The sequence below is a fragment of the Nomascus leucogenys genome, chromosome 8, assembly GCF_006542625.1.
Source record: "Nomascus leucogenys isolate Asia chromosome 8, Asia_NLE_v1, whole genome shotgun sequence".
In the NCBI taxonomy this organism is placed as follows: domain Eukaryota; kingdom Metazoa; phylum Chordata; class Mammalia; order Primates; family Hylobatidae; genus Nomascus; species Nomascus leucogenys.
In genome coordinates this window covers 93,339,036-93,352,397 of record NC_044388.1, presented here as the reverse complement: position 1 = coordinate 93,352,397, position 13,362 = coordinate 93,339,036, and the positions used below count along the sequence as shown (strand labels likewise).

General features: G+C 43.3%; 1 protein-coding gene across 4 annotated transcripts in view; it reads left to right on the top strand.

Moving 5' to 3' along the window:
- The window catches only part of ASTN2 (astrotactin 2), a 1,014,740-nt gene that overhangs the window by 120,527 nt on the left and 880,851 nt on the right, over window positions 1-13,362 (top strand). For all 4 annotated transcript variants that reach the window (XM_030817705.1, XM_030817704.1, XM_030817702.1 and 1 more), the window contains exon 2: window positions 9,560-9,747. In XM_030817705.1, coding sequence (XP_030673565.1) covers window positions 9,560-9,747 — 188 coding nt within the window. The remainder of the gene's footprint in view (window positions 1-9,559; window positions 9,748-13,362) is intronic.

Below are 13,362 nucleotides of genomic sequence, written 5' to 3'. Positions count from 1 at the left end.
ATTCCAGCAACCCTCTATCTATTTCCAAATCTAATCTGAAACGATATGCTTTTCTCCCTTGCCAATAGCTCTTAATTCTTCTCTTCCCCTCCCTTATTTAACTGGGTATAACTGTATTATTTATCTTCACTGAGTGGCTTGGGAAAACAGTTTCATGTAAAAGATGCAGTTCCCAAAGGAGGTGGTAATGGGCAGATTGGAGGCAGAGGCAGAGATGAGCGCTGACAGCTGGGGTTGGGGAGGAGGAGTCTAAGGCACCTCTGGGGTCTGGAGACTCTAATCCCACTATTTAAAGAGTACCATTCTCTCCAGAAGAGCTTGAGTCTGTTCTCCAGCTGCTGCCAGAGGACTTTGGTCATGTCGTGGCCCCTGCCACTTCTCCACTTTCTGTCCCCACGGGTGACCTCCCAAACCTAGCACACCATTGGCGTTATCCTGTGGGCATTTAACCTGGCCTGACATCAGGATCTCTTAGAATTATAAAATGCCCAGATTATAGACTCTCCCTGCTTGCGCTGTCCAATCCCCTGATAAATGAGGAGCACTAACTGACCTTTCACATGTGTTCCTGTAACACGCTGTGCCTCCTATCTTGTGGTCATTACCACACACTCATCATCTTTGCTGACTTTCCTTTTTCTGCTCTCCTAGATTGTGACTTTCTTGAGGACAAGAAACTCAGGAAATGTACATTTAGTGATTCATTGATTTGACAAATATTTATTGCACACCTGATGCATGCTAAATAATGAAGACTGCAATGTTCTAGACAGGCATCGTCTTCTACTATGAATTAATGATTAAATGGGTGGATGACTGAAAAAACTGAAGCAAGGGGAAATGCTTGCTGCTGCTTAGAGGGAACAAAGGAATATCCAGACTAAATTGGAAAGTCTGTGAGGATAGTAGTCAAATTGATCTTTTCCTCCAATCTATCCTTAGGACCTAGCACTGTGCCTGGCACATTTCAGATAGTCAGTAGATCATTATTGGAAGGTATATTAATGGATGAAGTATGTTGTTGGATGATTGCATTTGCTTTCAGAACTAACTATAAAACTTTGCAGATTTCCAAGCATGTTGCTATGTATGGCCTTATTTTCTCTCAGTTCTACATTAGATGTGATGTAAGTAGGCCAGACTGTGACCCCCATTTTACAAGTAAAGAAAATCATAGAGGCTCTGTAATTTGTGCTCCAGGATACCAGTCAGGTGCTGTAGAGGGATCACAAAAATATAAGCTTCTGACTCAAAATGTAGTGTTCTCTTCACTCACCCAGTCTGTTTAATTAGGTCAGAATGACTGGGGTCCATCCATTCACCCATTCACCCATCAGTCCATCTACCTTGTCATCTTAATTCATGGTATATGGAGAGCTTCATTAACCTCTGAGCTCAGGCTTGGTCTGATTGCATAAAGGAGCCCCAAATGGGACCCAGCACTTATATTATTCTGCTAGGTGATGCTCCATGGGCAAGAGTTGGTAACCCCCAGCCTCTCTCTATAATGGTGGCTTCTGCATTTTTTACCGGTTCCCCCCACTGTATCCCTTTGTACATTTGTGACCTTCTTGCCTTCCTTCCCTTGTGCCAGTTCTCCATCTGAAGTGCCCTCTGCCACATAGCCATTTGTTGAAATCTTGCCAATTCTTTGAGACTCCTCCATGAAGAGTTTTTAGATCCAGCCAGAAGTAATCTTTCCTCTAAGCGTTCTACTTTGCTTTATAGCTATTTATAGCATGTCTTTTCTCAGCCCCTTGGACTAAGCTCCCGAGGACAGAGTCCTACAATTCCAGCTCTCAGAAGAGGTTGGTTGACTAAATGAATCTTTAAAGTGAGTATTTGCATATGCTACAGAGGTAAAATATAGTCAATATAGAAAACGTAAAGTGAATCAGAACATGATTAAAATCACCTCTGATCTCACTATTTAGTGAGTGCCATTCTTTGTGATCCAGTGTATTTTTTTCCAGCTGTTTATACACATACTCATGTCTAAACAGAATCATAAGAGTGTCCATTTTCTATTTGAACTTCCCCTATCTCACTTCATGAAAATATAAGCTCCTTGAAAATTAACATTTCTTTCTTTTCATGTGCATTCTCCAGGATGTTAGGTAAATTTCTGTAGAGTTGCTGTATGGGAATCCAGCCATTATTGACACCCCAAGTTGCTGTCTCTTCTCTCTGTCCTCTGGAAATACTCATCTGACTTCAAATATGGGATGGCTCAATTAAACATACAGAACATTTATGGAGCCCCTATTCTGTTCAGCCACTGTACCAGGCACCAGGCTACACAAATAATTCTGACATGTCCCTGCACTAGGATCCAATAAGGGAAGTCAGCTGTATAAAGAGACTATTTTAAGATATATATATATATACACACACACACACACACACACACACATATACACATATACATATATATATACACACACATATACATATATATATATATATATATATATATATATATATATATATACACACACCAAGACTGTGGTAAAAGAGGATACTATAACTATGTATATGAAGTACTATATAACAAATGTAACTGTGGAGTGCTAAGTATCAAGACCAACCTAACACTAATTTGTTTGTATTATCTCATTTGATTCTAAAAATGACCCCGTAAGGCAGGTGCTGTTATTATCCTCATTTGGTAGATGGGGGAACTGAGGCATGAAGAAGCGAAGAGCTGGCCTAAAACCACACAGGTTGAATACATGGGAGCTGGGATGCAAATTCAAGCAGTTGGTCTCCAGACCCTGTGATCTTATGCAGCATGCAATATTCCTCCTTATGAAAGCATGGAGGAGCACAACATATTAAATTAGGAAAAACACATAGTATATGTGATACGTTATATAAATATCTGGTCAGAATTAATATTTAAGTGCAAGGAAAGGCATAAGAAGAGATCAGACTGGGGAGAAATGCACATAACAGGCCAGGAAGGGCCTTGTGTGTCAGGCTCAATAAATTAGGTTTTATCCTGAGGGACAGTAGAAAACATTGGAGGGTTTTGAGCCAAGGAATTATATGGTCAGTTTGACAAGTTAGAAATTTCATCCTGGTAGCCATTTAATGGATGGCTGGAAGGAAGGAAGCCTGAAGGTAGGGATATCTGTTAAGGAGCCTGCTGAACAGTCTTCATTTGCTTCTTGAGATCCCCTTTCCCACCTGCTGTACACCCAGGAAGGCTGACTTATATGATTTGTTTCATTTAAGCATCCTTGGGTGTTTAGTTGAGGTCAACTTGTGTGAGACATCTGCAAAAAATTGGTGGGTAGAAGGAGAATGAGGTTGGAAAATTACCCTCTTGAAAACCTCCATCCTGGGTTGTACATTGGCAGCAGCTGAGTTATTCTAGTACATTCTTATCTTGTAGCTATATGGTAGCCCTTTCCTAAAGCTATGGCTTTTTAAGGGTTTGGTAATCCCCCATCCCCACCATCTCTTGCCCCTTCAGGCCTAGGGTGGTGACAATTCCTTGCTGTTATCAATGTGGGAGTACTTTGTTGCTCATCATTAGTTTGCCTTAACCCAGCCCAAGCCTTTGTAAATGCTCCCTTCATTAAACACTTCTCAATGACCTTCCTGAGTGTGTCTCCTCTTCTCTGATGAGACCCTGATGGGCACAGAACCATTTGCAATAGCCCATGAGAGAGATGATAAAGCTTTGCATTAATTAAGCATTTTAGAGATGAAAAAGGGCATGAGTATTTGCGATTATTTCCCAGGCCCACTCAGCAAGATTTGATGTGTGACAATCACCCATGAATGCTGGAATAGCTAGTGGTAAGGTTGGTTAAAGTCAACATCACTACCTTTCCCAAATCTTTCTGCCTGGGCACTGAGTTCATCTCATGTAATGTCTGCTTTCCCCACGGCGAGAAAAAGACCATTTGCAAACTCATTGGAAGCTTTCTCTGGGCTTCAGCAAATAATCTGCTGGTGGGTCAGCTGGTGCTGTAGAATCAGAAGGCTGGTTAGTTAGCCACTTGGGAGATGTTACCAAGATGGCTGGTGATGAGAAGAGCTGCTTATTTTCTTAATGACCTTCAGGAATTAAATAAAAATACAATGAGTGCCATAGATTAGGAAGAACAAGCCGATTAAAAGCACAACATGCCTTCCGGATTTTTTATTTCTTTTCCAGGAAGCTGAAAGGCATCAGTGTCCACCAAGGCAGTATGGCAGTCTACCCAGAATCACTGATGAAGGCTGATCTTCTCTCTTGGCTTTTGTGGGGCAGTTGAGGGGATTTGAGCCTGTTGAATATTTCATGAGTTGTAGCCCATGGGGGAGAGCAGAAAAAGGTGAAAAGGCAATCCCTGTGTTTCTTTATGATTCCAATATAAAACCAAGCTATCCAGGGTAGGAGGGAGGCAGGCACTGGAGTCAGCCTACCGCCGAAAGGCATGGTGCACCAATTCTCCCACTTTAATATCTGCTGTTTCGTTTTATATTCATCATGTCAGCATAATCTGCCTTTATGGGAATCGTCTTGGTTCCCGACCAAATGTGTTTAGTCCCGCTTTTGCTTTAAGTTTGATTGGAATATGACTTGAAGACTTCAATGAAATGTTTATATGGAAGGAGTAGGGGAAGAGAAGAGGGAAAATGCAATTGGAAAATCAATCAGCAGATAGTTTCAAGAACTGGTTTTGGTCATGTTACTGTTTTATTATCCTGTTTTTAAGGGACACAGGACTCGTTTTCTGACCAAGTGTACTCTACTGGTTCTGAATAAAATGTACACGGTATCACCAAGCATTCAAAGCCCTTAACTCTGTGTCTGAATTACATTTCTTTTTTTCTTTTTTTTTTTTTTTTGAGATGGAGTCTCACTCTGTTGCCCAGGCTGAAGTGCAGTGGCACCATCTCAGCTCACTGCAACCTCCACCTCCCGGGTTCAAGCGATTCTCCTGCCTCAGCCTTCCGAGTAGCTGGGACTACAGGTGTATGCCACCACGCCTGGCTAATTTTTGTATTTTTAGTAGAGGCAGGGTTTCACCATGTTGGCCTGGCTGGTCTCGAACTCCTGACCTCATGTTCTGCCCGCCTAGGCCTCCCAAAGTGCAGGTATTACAGGCGTGAGCCACTGCGCCCAGCCCTGAACTACATTTCTCACCTGACATTCTGCTCCACTCTGACATACACATGCAGCTTCATGCCCCTGCGATGACCAGCTGATCTCTACGCCTTCTCCTCCTCCCCTCTGAGGGACATGAATCTGTCCATCCTCTGCAATGCTCCTACCACCACCTTTGGAAGTAGTTCTTGGTTGCAAGCTAGGAGGGTCTTCTCCCACTTTGGAGTTTTCAATCGACATTTTCTTATTCTTTTTTTTTTTTTTAATTCTCTGATGAAATGTAACACTCTTTGAATTCTATTTTTTAGTCCCTCCACCATTTTAATATGGATGTGTGCAAGTATGTTACTGAGTCACTGAAATATATGTAAATACATAAACATATATATACCAAATCACTGAAATATATATATATATATATGCATTAAGCATTTTAAAGATGAAAAAGGGCATGAGTATTTGAAATATATATACATATATGTATATAACTCAGTGATTTAGTAATTATTTACTGAGCATGTATTATGTGCCAAGCACTTTCCAAAGTGCTTGAGAGATGGCAGGAAATAAGACACACAAGGTCTCTGCTCTCCTGGAGAGAGAGACAATAAACACATGTTCAAGAAAATGTAAAGCATAAATTTCTTTCTTATTTTATTTTATTTTAAAGACAGGGTCTCATTCTGTTGCCCAGGCTGGAGTGCGGTGGCGCAATCTTGGCTCCCTGCAACCTCCACTTTCCGGGTTCAAGCGATTCCTGGGCCTCTGCCTCCTAAGTAGCTGGGATTACAGGCACATGCCACCATGCTTGGTTAATTTTTGTATTTTTAGTAGAGATGGGCTTTTGCCATGTTGGCCGGGCTGGTCTCAAATGCCTGGCTTCAAGTGATCCGCCTGCCTCGGCCTCTCAAAGTGCTGAGATTACAGGTGTGAGCCACTGCACCCAGCCTGAATTTCTAATCATGATAACTGCTATAGAAAGTTTTTGTAAAAGGGATATAATAAAGATGAGATGTGTGTGAAGAGGACTACTTCAGCTAGAGTGGACAGGCACGGCTTCTCCAGGCAGGTATCATTTGGCCTGAGAGACAAACACTGAGAAGAAGCCAGCTCGTAGGTTCTGGGAGGAGAGTGCTAGGAATGTTGGGCAGAAAGTACTCATGCCCTAAGACAAGTAGGAGTCTGGCCTGTTTGAGAAACAGTTGTAAGTCCTGCAGGGATGGAGTGTGTGATGAACGGGTGATGGTAGAAGATAGTCCCAATAACACACAGTTGCCTGGACCATGGTCAATGGAGAGTGTAGCATGTGTGTGGACAGTAACATGGGTAGAATTTCCGCTGCTAAATGATTATGAGCTCCCTGAAGGCAAGGCTATGTCTCATTCAACTCCATATTCTGAGCTACTGAGCTGCCTGGAATTGAGTAGGTGCTTGATAAGTATGTTGAATAAACAAACAAATGCATGAATAAATGAATAATGAGTGAATGAATGATCGAGGCCTTCCACTTCTGCTAAAGCATTTTTCCCTTTAACATTTCATACCCCTCCTCTCTCCTCTCCAACAACAGTTTCTTTTCTTTGTAATAAAGTAAGTCCAGAGTTATTCTCTGTGATTCAATATTTACTGTGTTTCACACACTGTTATTATCATTTAACGTTTACTGTCTGCTGACTGTGCACTCATCGCTATAGCAAACAAAGAGCTCAATCTAGTTTTGGTTCATGGGCTAATTTAGTCAAGAAAAAGGAGATGTAAGTGCAACTGGCATAGTAGAAATTGCACAGACTGGAAATCCACTGGCTCTAGCTAGGTACAAATTCACCAGTGAACTTCAACAAGCCACTAACCTTCTGTGACCCTCTGCTTTCTCATCTGAACATGGGAAGGGGAAGCCTCTTTAATAGTGGAGTTTCAGGCACAGGCTGGAGACAGCACTAGGAGTAAGGAGCTCAGATTTCCACAAGCATCCCTCTGTTCACTCTGCCTTCATCTATGCCAGGCTGTGTCAATGAGATGTAGCCTACCCTGGGGCTTTCTTCTGGTGCCATTCCAGGGACACTTAGCACATGGAGTGCCTGCCTAGCCAGCAGCACATGGAACTACTGAATTAGACATTGCTATTTCTAGTGCAGCTCTCAGTCCTGGGTTCCCTGGACCTCTGGTTTTGGGCTTTGATGCACTGAGAGAAAAATGAGCCAGACCATTTACCATAATGTCTTCACCTTGCCTTGGCCCAGCTGGCTGTCTGCCAGGGAAGCTACTGCCAAGGCCTCGGGTGCTGCGGCTGGGAGGGGGTCAGTGGGGCAGCAGATAACCCCAGTCTGGGACGAAGAGAAGGTGCTGAGAGGAGACCTACTGCTCAAATTGATCACCCAGCCAGTCCCTCCCACTGGGCACCACAATGGGTTCTCAGGGCCTTTTGGGGCTTGTGCTCTAAGCACTGACAAACCTTTGTGATTATCTCAAGGCCGGTTCAACTCTTCTAGCTGCAAGGGAAGCCCAAGCATGTGTTCACTTGGCCTATAGCTTACCATGTTCTCACCACTTTGTCTTTTACTTGGAACGAGTTAGGAGGCCATGGAAAGACTGTAAATGGAGGGCTTAGTGATGTGAGATGACTTTTGCTTGGCAGGATTCTTCTGGCTCCTGGTTGAGAATAGAATGGACAAGAGTGGAAGAAGATAGTCAAGTTAAGAAGCCCTTGCAGTAAGCCAGGCAGGAGAGCATAACGCCTTGTCCCATGTGGCTGATGTAGAGGGACTGGAAAGGGTTGAATGTTGGATAGCTTTGGAAGGATTTCCTGATGAACTGAATGAGGAATGGGAGAGAAAGCAAGCTGTCAAGGATGGCTTGCCATTTTTGTTTTTTATTTTTTTCAGAGCAGCTGAAGGATGAATTAGATCCTGTTCCTATCAATAATGATGATGATGATGATAAATCAATATCTAACTTAAAAATTCATAGCTACCATTTATTAGCCCTTATTAAGTGCTAAACACTCTTCTCCTAAGGATTTTTGATTGTGAACCTCAAGGAGGGAGAGTCTATTGGGCATGGGTGATATAAGAATAATTCAGTGGAATTGGGTGATGAGTAAGTGATTTGGTAGTATCATCTCCTCGTCTTTTCAAGATGATTCTTTTTCATTCCGTGTCATCAGATATGATGGGTGCTGCAGTGGGACATGGAGAGAACTGATTGGATAAGTGGCTATAACTCAGCTTGCCCATCAGTCCTCCTCGTGTGTGTGTGTTTGTGTGTGTATGTGAATGCACTCGAGGTCTTTGGAGACTGGAGGAATACTGCCTCAAGGTCATAGCTGTCTCAGGAGGGAGGGGTCAAGGTTCTAAGCCTCCAACACTGCTAAGACTACTTGTCTACTGATAGACACTATAAAGGCTATTTGTCTCCCATTTATCTCCCTTGAATGCAGACCTAATAATCCTCCAAGAACTCCACCACCCTTCCCTTGTATTCATGCATAAGATTCACTGATAGGCCTTGTCTTTCTAGGACATTTGCATACACACACCCCTTTAGTCAAGGGGACTTTGGAACAATCGTACAATCCCCTTGCAATGACACTTTCAGCACCTTATGCCATGACCCTTTTTTACTAATAAAAAGGTGTGATACATTGAACAAAAATACTATTCAAATGATAATCACTTTAAAAGTATTTACAGAAGGAAAACCAGCATACAGATAAGAGTTAGAAACTTCAAGCGGGAGATTGAATTTTACAATTTACTAGAAAATCCTCACTCCTCACCGGCTATATGAGAACGTTGGGATGGGGCAGTAGCTTTGCCAGTATTTTTAAGCCAAGGAAACTTTGTGCCAACATTTCCTTCCTGGGGAGTGCAGTATATACCTTACAAAAAATGGAGCTGCTCTTGTGGAAGCAAGAGGAACACGCTCAGGGCAACCCTCTTGACAAGCTCCTTTCCTATGCAAGATGACCCTGAGCTACCTCAGCTGAGCTGATGCTCTCTTGGGCCTTTCTGGCTCCGAGGTTTGGCCATGAGTACTTCCAGCTCAGCTTCTAAAGAATCCACACTCTCAACTCTCACTCCTTTCATGGATTTCTTTCCTTCATCTTCTTCTAGTTCTATAGCCACAAAAGAATGAAAGCACTTTTATCCTTAGTTTCATTCCACTATCAGAGTAGAATGAATTACCCGATCACATGTGATGTACTAAAAAGGGCCTCAGACAGATGTGGGTGCAAACCCTGCTTCCACTCCTCTGTTACTTTAGGTGAATCTTGGTCACAGTTGACTCATCTATAAATGAAAGTGATGATCCCTATCTCATAGACTTGATGTGAGGAAAGGCATCCTGGCAAAAAATGGATGCCTTCTGAGCTCCTGATTATGTGGGCTCTTTTCCTCCCTGGAGCACCGAGGCCAGGCGTACAGCTCACCCAATGCCTTGGGTCTTGTCTTGCAGAGATGTCTGGCACAGCGGCGGACATCTCGCTGGTGCACTGGAGACAGCAGTGGCTGGAGAATGGCACCTTGTACTTCCACGTCTCCATGAGCAGCTCCGGGCAGCTGGCCCAAGCCACCGCCCCCACTCTCCAGGAGCCCTCGGAGATTGTTGAGGAGCAGATGCACATCCTCCACATTTCTGTGATGGTGAGTGACGGGGGGATGTGATTGGGGTCGGGGATTGTGTGGGGGAGGAATGGGTGGAGAGATGGAGGGGGTGGGGGATTGTCCACAGTTGAAAGAGCCAAGCTCAAGAGGTTAGAATGAGAAACAGAAAATCAAATGGATTCTGTGGTGTCACTTGGACTGATGCATACCCATCCATCATCTGTCAGCTGTGACAAATTAATTGTGCTTCAGAGAAGAAAATAAAGGGTCTCCAACTCCTCGGCCTTTTGGCCGACATCTCTGGGAATAGCTGTTTAACATCTGTCACGTGCTTGGCCTGCTTTGCTGAGGGCTGAGGTTTGGTGATTCAGAATACAACTGGCCATTCCAAGAATGACTGAACAAAGAAAATTGGAATAAAACCAGAACGGGCTGCCTTTTCCTAAGTGCCCTTGATGTGTCAGGTGTTTTAACCCTCACAACAACTGCATGGTGGCCCTTGGAGCTGGGCTGGATGTAGCCATTCTGGGGGTCCACAGAAGCCCCTCCATAACTCTCTTTATAGTTGTGAATACTGTGGCAGAGGGGCAAAGAAACTTACCTAAGATCACATAGCCAGTGAATGATGGAGCTACTCTTGAGTGTTCAAATCCAAGCATATCTGGCTACTAAGCCTGAACTATGTCCTATACACCCTGTTTTCTCTCAATTCAAGAATTTCTTGAGTATCTACCATTTGTTAAGCACTGTACTGGACACATGTATGGAAATTATCTCATCGTGCTCTTGCCAAGAATGGATGAGGTCCAGCGAATCACCTCCACATGGTTGCAGAGAGAGGATGTGGCTGTTCAACTCTTTTGGCCCCATGATATAGAACTCTTGAGTCTGCTACCTCCACCCAGAAGGTTACTAGGGCTGGAATCACTTGAGTGGTAGTCTACAAGTATCTAGGCTTATATTATATGCTTTCTTTAAAAAGCTATATTTATTGGCATTGCATGGTAGATAGAAAAACAAAACCAGAAAATAAATCCAGTATGTAGAAAGCACAGGGTCTAATGGGCTCAGGAAGAAACTTGACATCTTTCTGGTGCTTTATATTCCTCAAAGCCACTCTTAAATTTTCTTCTCCTTTTCTTCTTTAGTACTGCTCTGCCGGATACCCGAGGTTAGGAAATGGTATCTCCAACATACATATGAGGAGGGTATGGCCCAGAGGGGTGAAGTGATTGGCATAAAGCCACTCAGCAAAGCAGGGCTACCTCTCACCCCTCATTTCTTCCTTCAATTTAACAATCAGCAGTATTTTCTGAGACTCTGCAATGGAGCAGACCTTTAGTTTTAGTCTCTTTCTCGTTTCTCTTCAACGAACACTGTGCATTAGACATTCTGATTAGGGCTGAGTAAGATCTTAGAAGTTTTCTCTTTTTGGAAAAACACATACACTCCCCAGCCAGACAGCAATGTTAATTTTGGACCTTACGCATGCTCATCACGTGGAGGAACAAATCAAGGCCTTTGTGTTATTCATGGAATGAGTGTGATAGACTTTTTCCATATGTATATTTAGCAAATGATGCAGCCTCACACCAAGCAAGTGGGTGCCTGCATGCTAAGTTTGGGGTGCAAATTTGTAAGCACCATCTCAGGGCACTTGCTGAGTTCTTCATGGGGTGTGGGACACCATCTAATGTTAGGAAGAGGCTGAGGGGTGTGAATGCTCTTCTTCCTTTAACATTTGAGAGTGAGACTCAGTTTTGACCAGTGTTCATTAAACATTTTCTGTATTTCAGCACATTTACTTACATGTATCCTTCTTGTAACCCAGTAACCTAGATAGTATTATCTCAATTATAAATGAGCCTTCAATGTGTCTTTTTTGCCTCCAGGCCCAGTGTTAGTTTCACTGAATCAGACTTTCTCCCCAGGATAGTAGGTTTTCCTCAACTTTCCCTTTTGCTCAGTAAGTTCAGCTTTGAAATAATAACTCAATAAGACCCAAATGTCACTGAAATTCCCTGTAGTTCAAGATTTGGCTGGCAGAGTAGGTAATGTGGAAGCTGGCACACTCCAGACCCTCCCTGCCCATGAGCCAAAGTGGCCCAAGGCTACCACCGTGTGGTTCAAATTTCCTTCCCCCATTCAGGGCTCCATAATCTGGATCTCTCCTGTCCCTGCCCTCCGCTCATGGAACAGAGTCATGTCTTGGAGACACTGAATCCAAAGGTGTTCTGCCTCTCAGAGATGGGGCATGCCAAGAACACTGCTCTCTCTAGAGGTAGGAAGACAGTCATAAGCACAGACTTGGAGCACAGACTTGAGGTCTCTCTCTGACACTGAACTAGGGTATGAGCCCTTTGTCTTGTTTTTGTCATTTATAGAACAAGGATTATACTAACAGTTATGTAGACACAACAAGCCCTCAGATCAGAGGAGCTTGGCACTTAAGGGTATTTGTTTTTGTTAATAGGGGCAGTTTAGTTGAAAAACTTGAGATGTGCTGATTTATTATACCCTTTTATTCCATAGTTGGATACTGAGGTCTGGGACAGGCTAGGACTTGTCTAAGATCCCTCAGTCAGTCGGCAGGGCTTGGCCTGGAGGTCAGGCCTCTCTGTGGCTCAGACTCTACCCTTGTCATTCTGGCCACAAACAATGCAGCAAGAACAAAAAAAGTGTTTACATTTAAGATGTCTGGGATCCATCTCCCTATTTCACAATTGAGAAATCTGAGATTCATGAGTTTAATTGATTTGCCTAAGTCTCCTGGGCTAACAAAAAGTTAGTTCTGGGACCAGGATTTCCCCAGGATTAAAACTTGTGTTTGGCAATTCATGACATCATGGCCTTGACTCTGCTGGATACACTATTGTTTTCATCTTTGGTGAAGATCCAAGGTGATTTGTGAGAAGATCCAAATCTTCTAGTCAGATCTCAAAGAAGTCTGGAGGCTAGGGTCTATACACTCCATCCCATTTTGTCAGCACAAACATCCTGCTCACCCATGCAGGGAAACCAGCTCCCATTCAGCCACTGGAACCTGCTACAGTCCATGCCTACTGGGGTGGAGCCATCATGCTCTGTAGGCTTGTGAAAGCTAGAGTCGAGCATCTACCTTGTCCCAAAGGTTGCATCATCTGAATATTAATATCGCAAAAGGTGATGCAGCAAGGAGGTACTCTGAACCCAGTCCAAAAAGTGAGAAGAAACAGTCATCTCCTCTTGTCCTCTGCCCCAGCTTCAGCATGCCCTCCTCAGCTCCTCAGCTGTGTGGGTGGCAGGATGCAGAGAAAAAAGCAGAACGTTGGAATTCCGCAGACCTGGCTCTGAATATAATCTCTTCTACTTCCTGCTTCCTGGTAATTTTATGTTAGGCACATCCCTTCATGCTTCTGAACCTCAGTTTCCTTATCTATGAAACAAAACTGATCGTACCAATCTCACAGAATTGTTGAAAAGAGTGGAGAAAAGAGTGGAAAAAACAAACAATGGTGCCTAATACCCAGGCTGGCACATACTGAGTGCATAGTCACAAATGGTTATTAATATTATATCATTGAAACAATGTTTAAAGGACTCCAACTTAGGAGTAAAAAGACATTGGCTTTAGTCTTATATTTGCTGCTATTTCGCTGTCTGATCTAAAGAAAT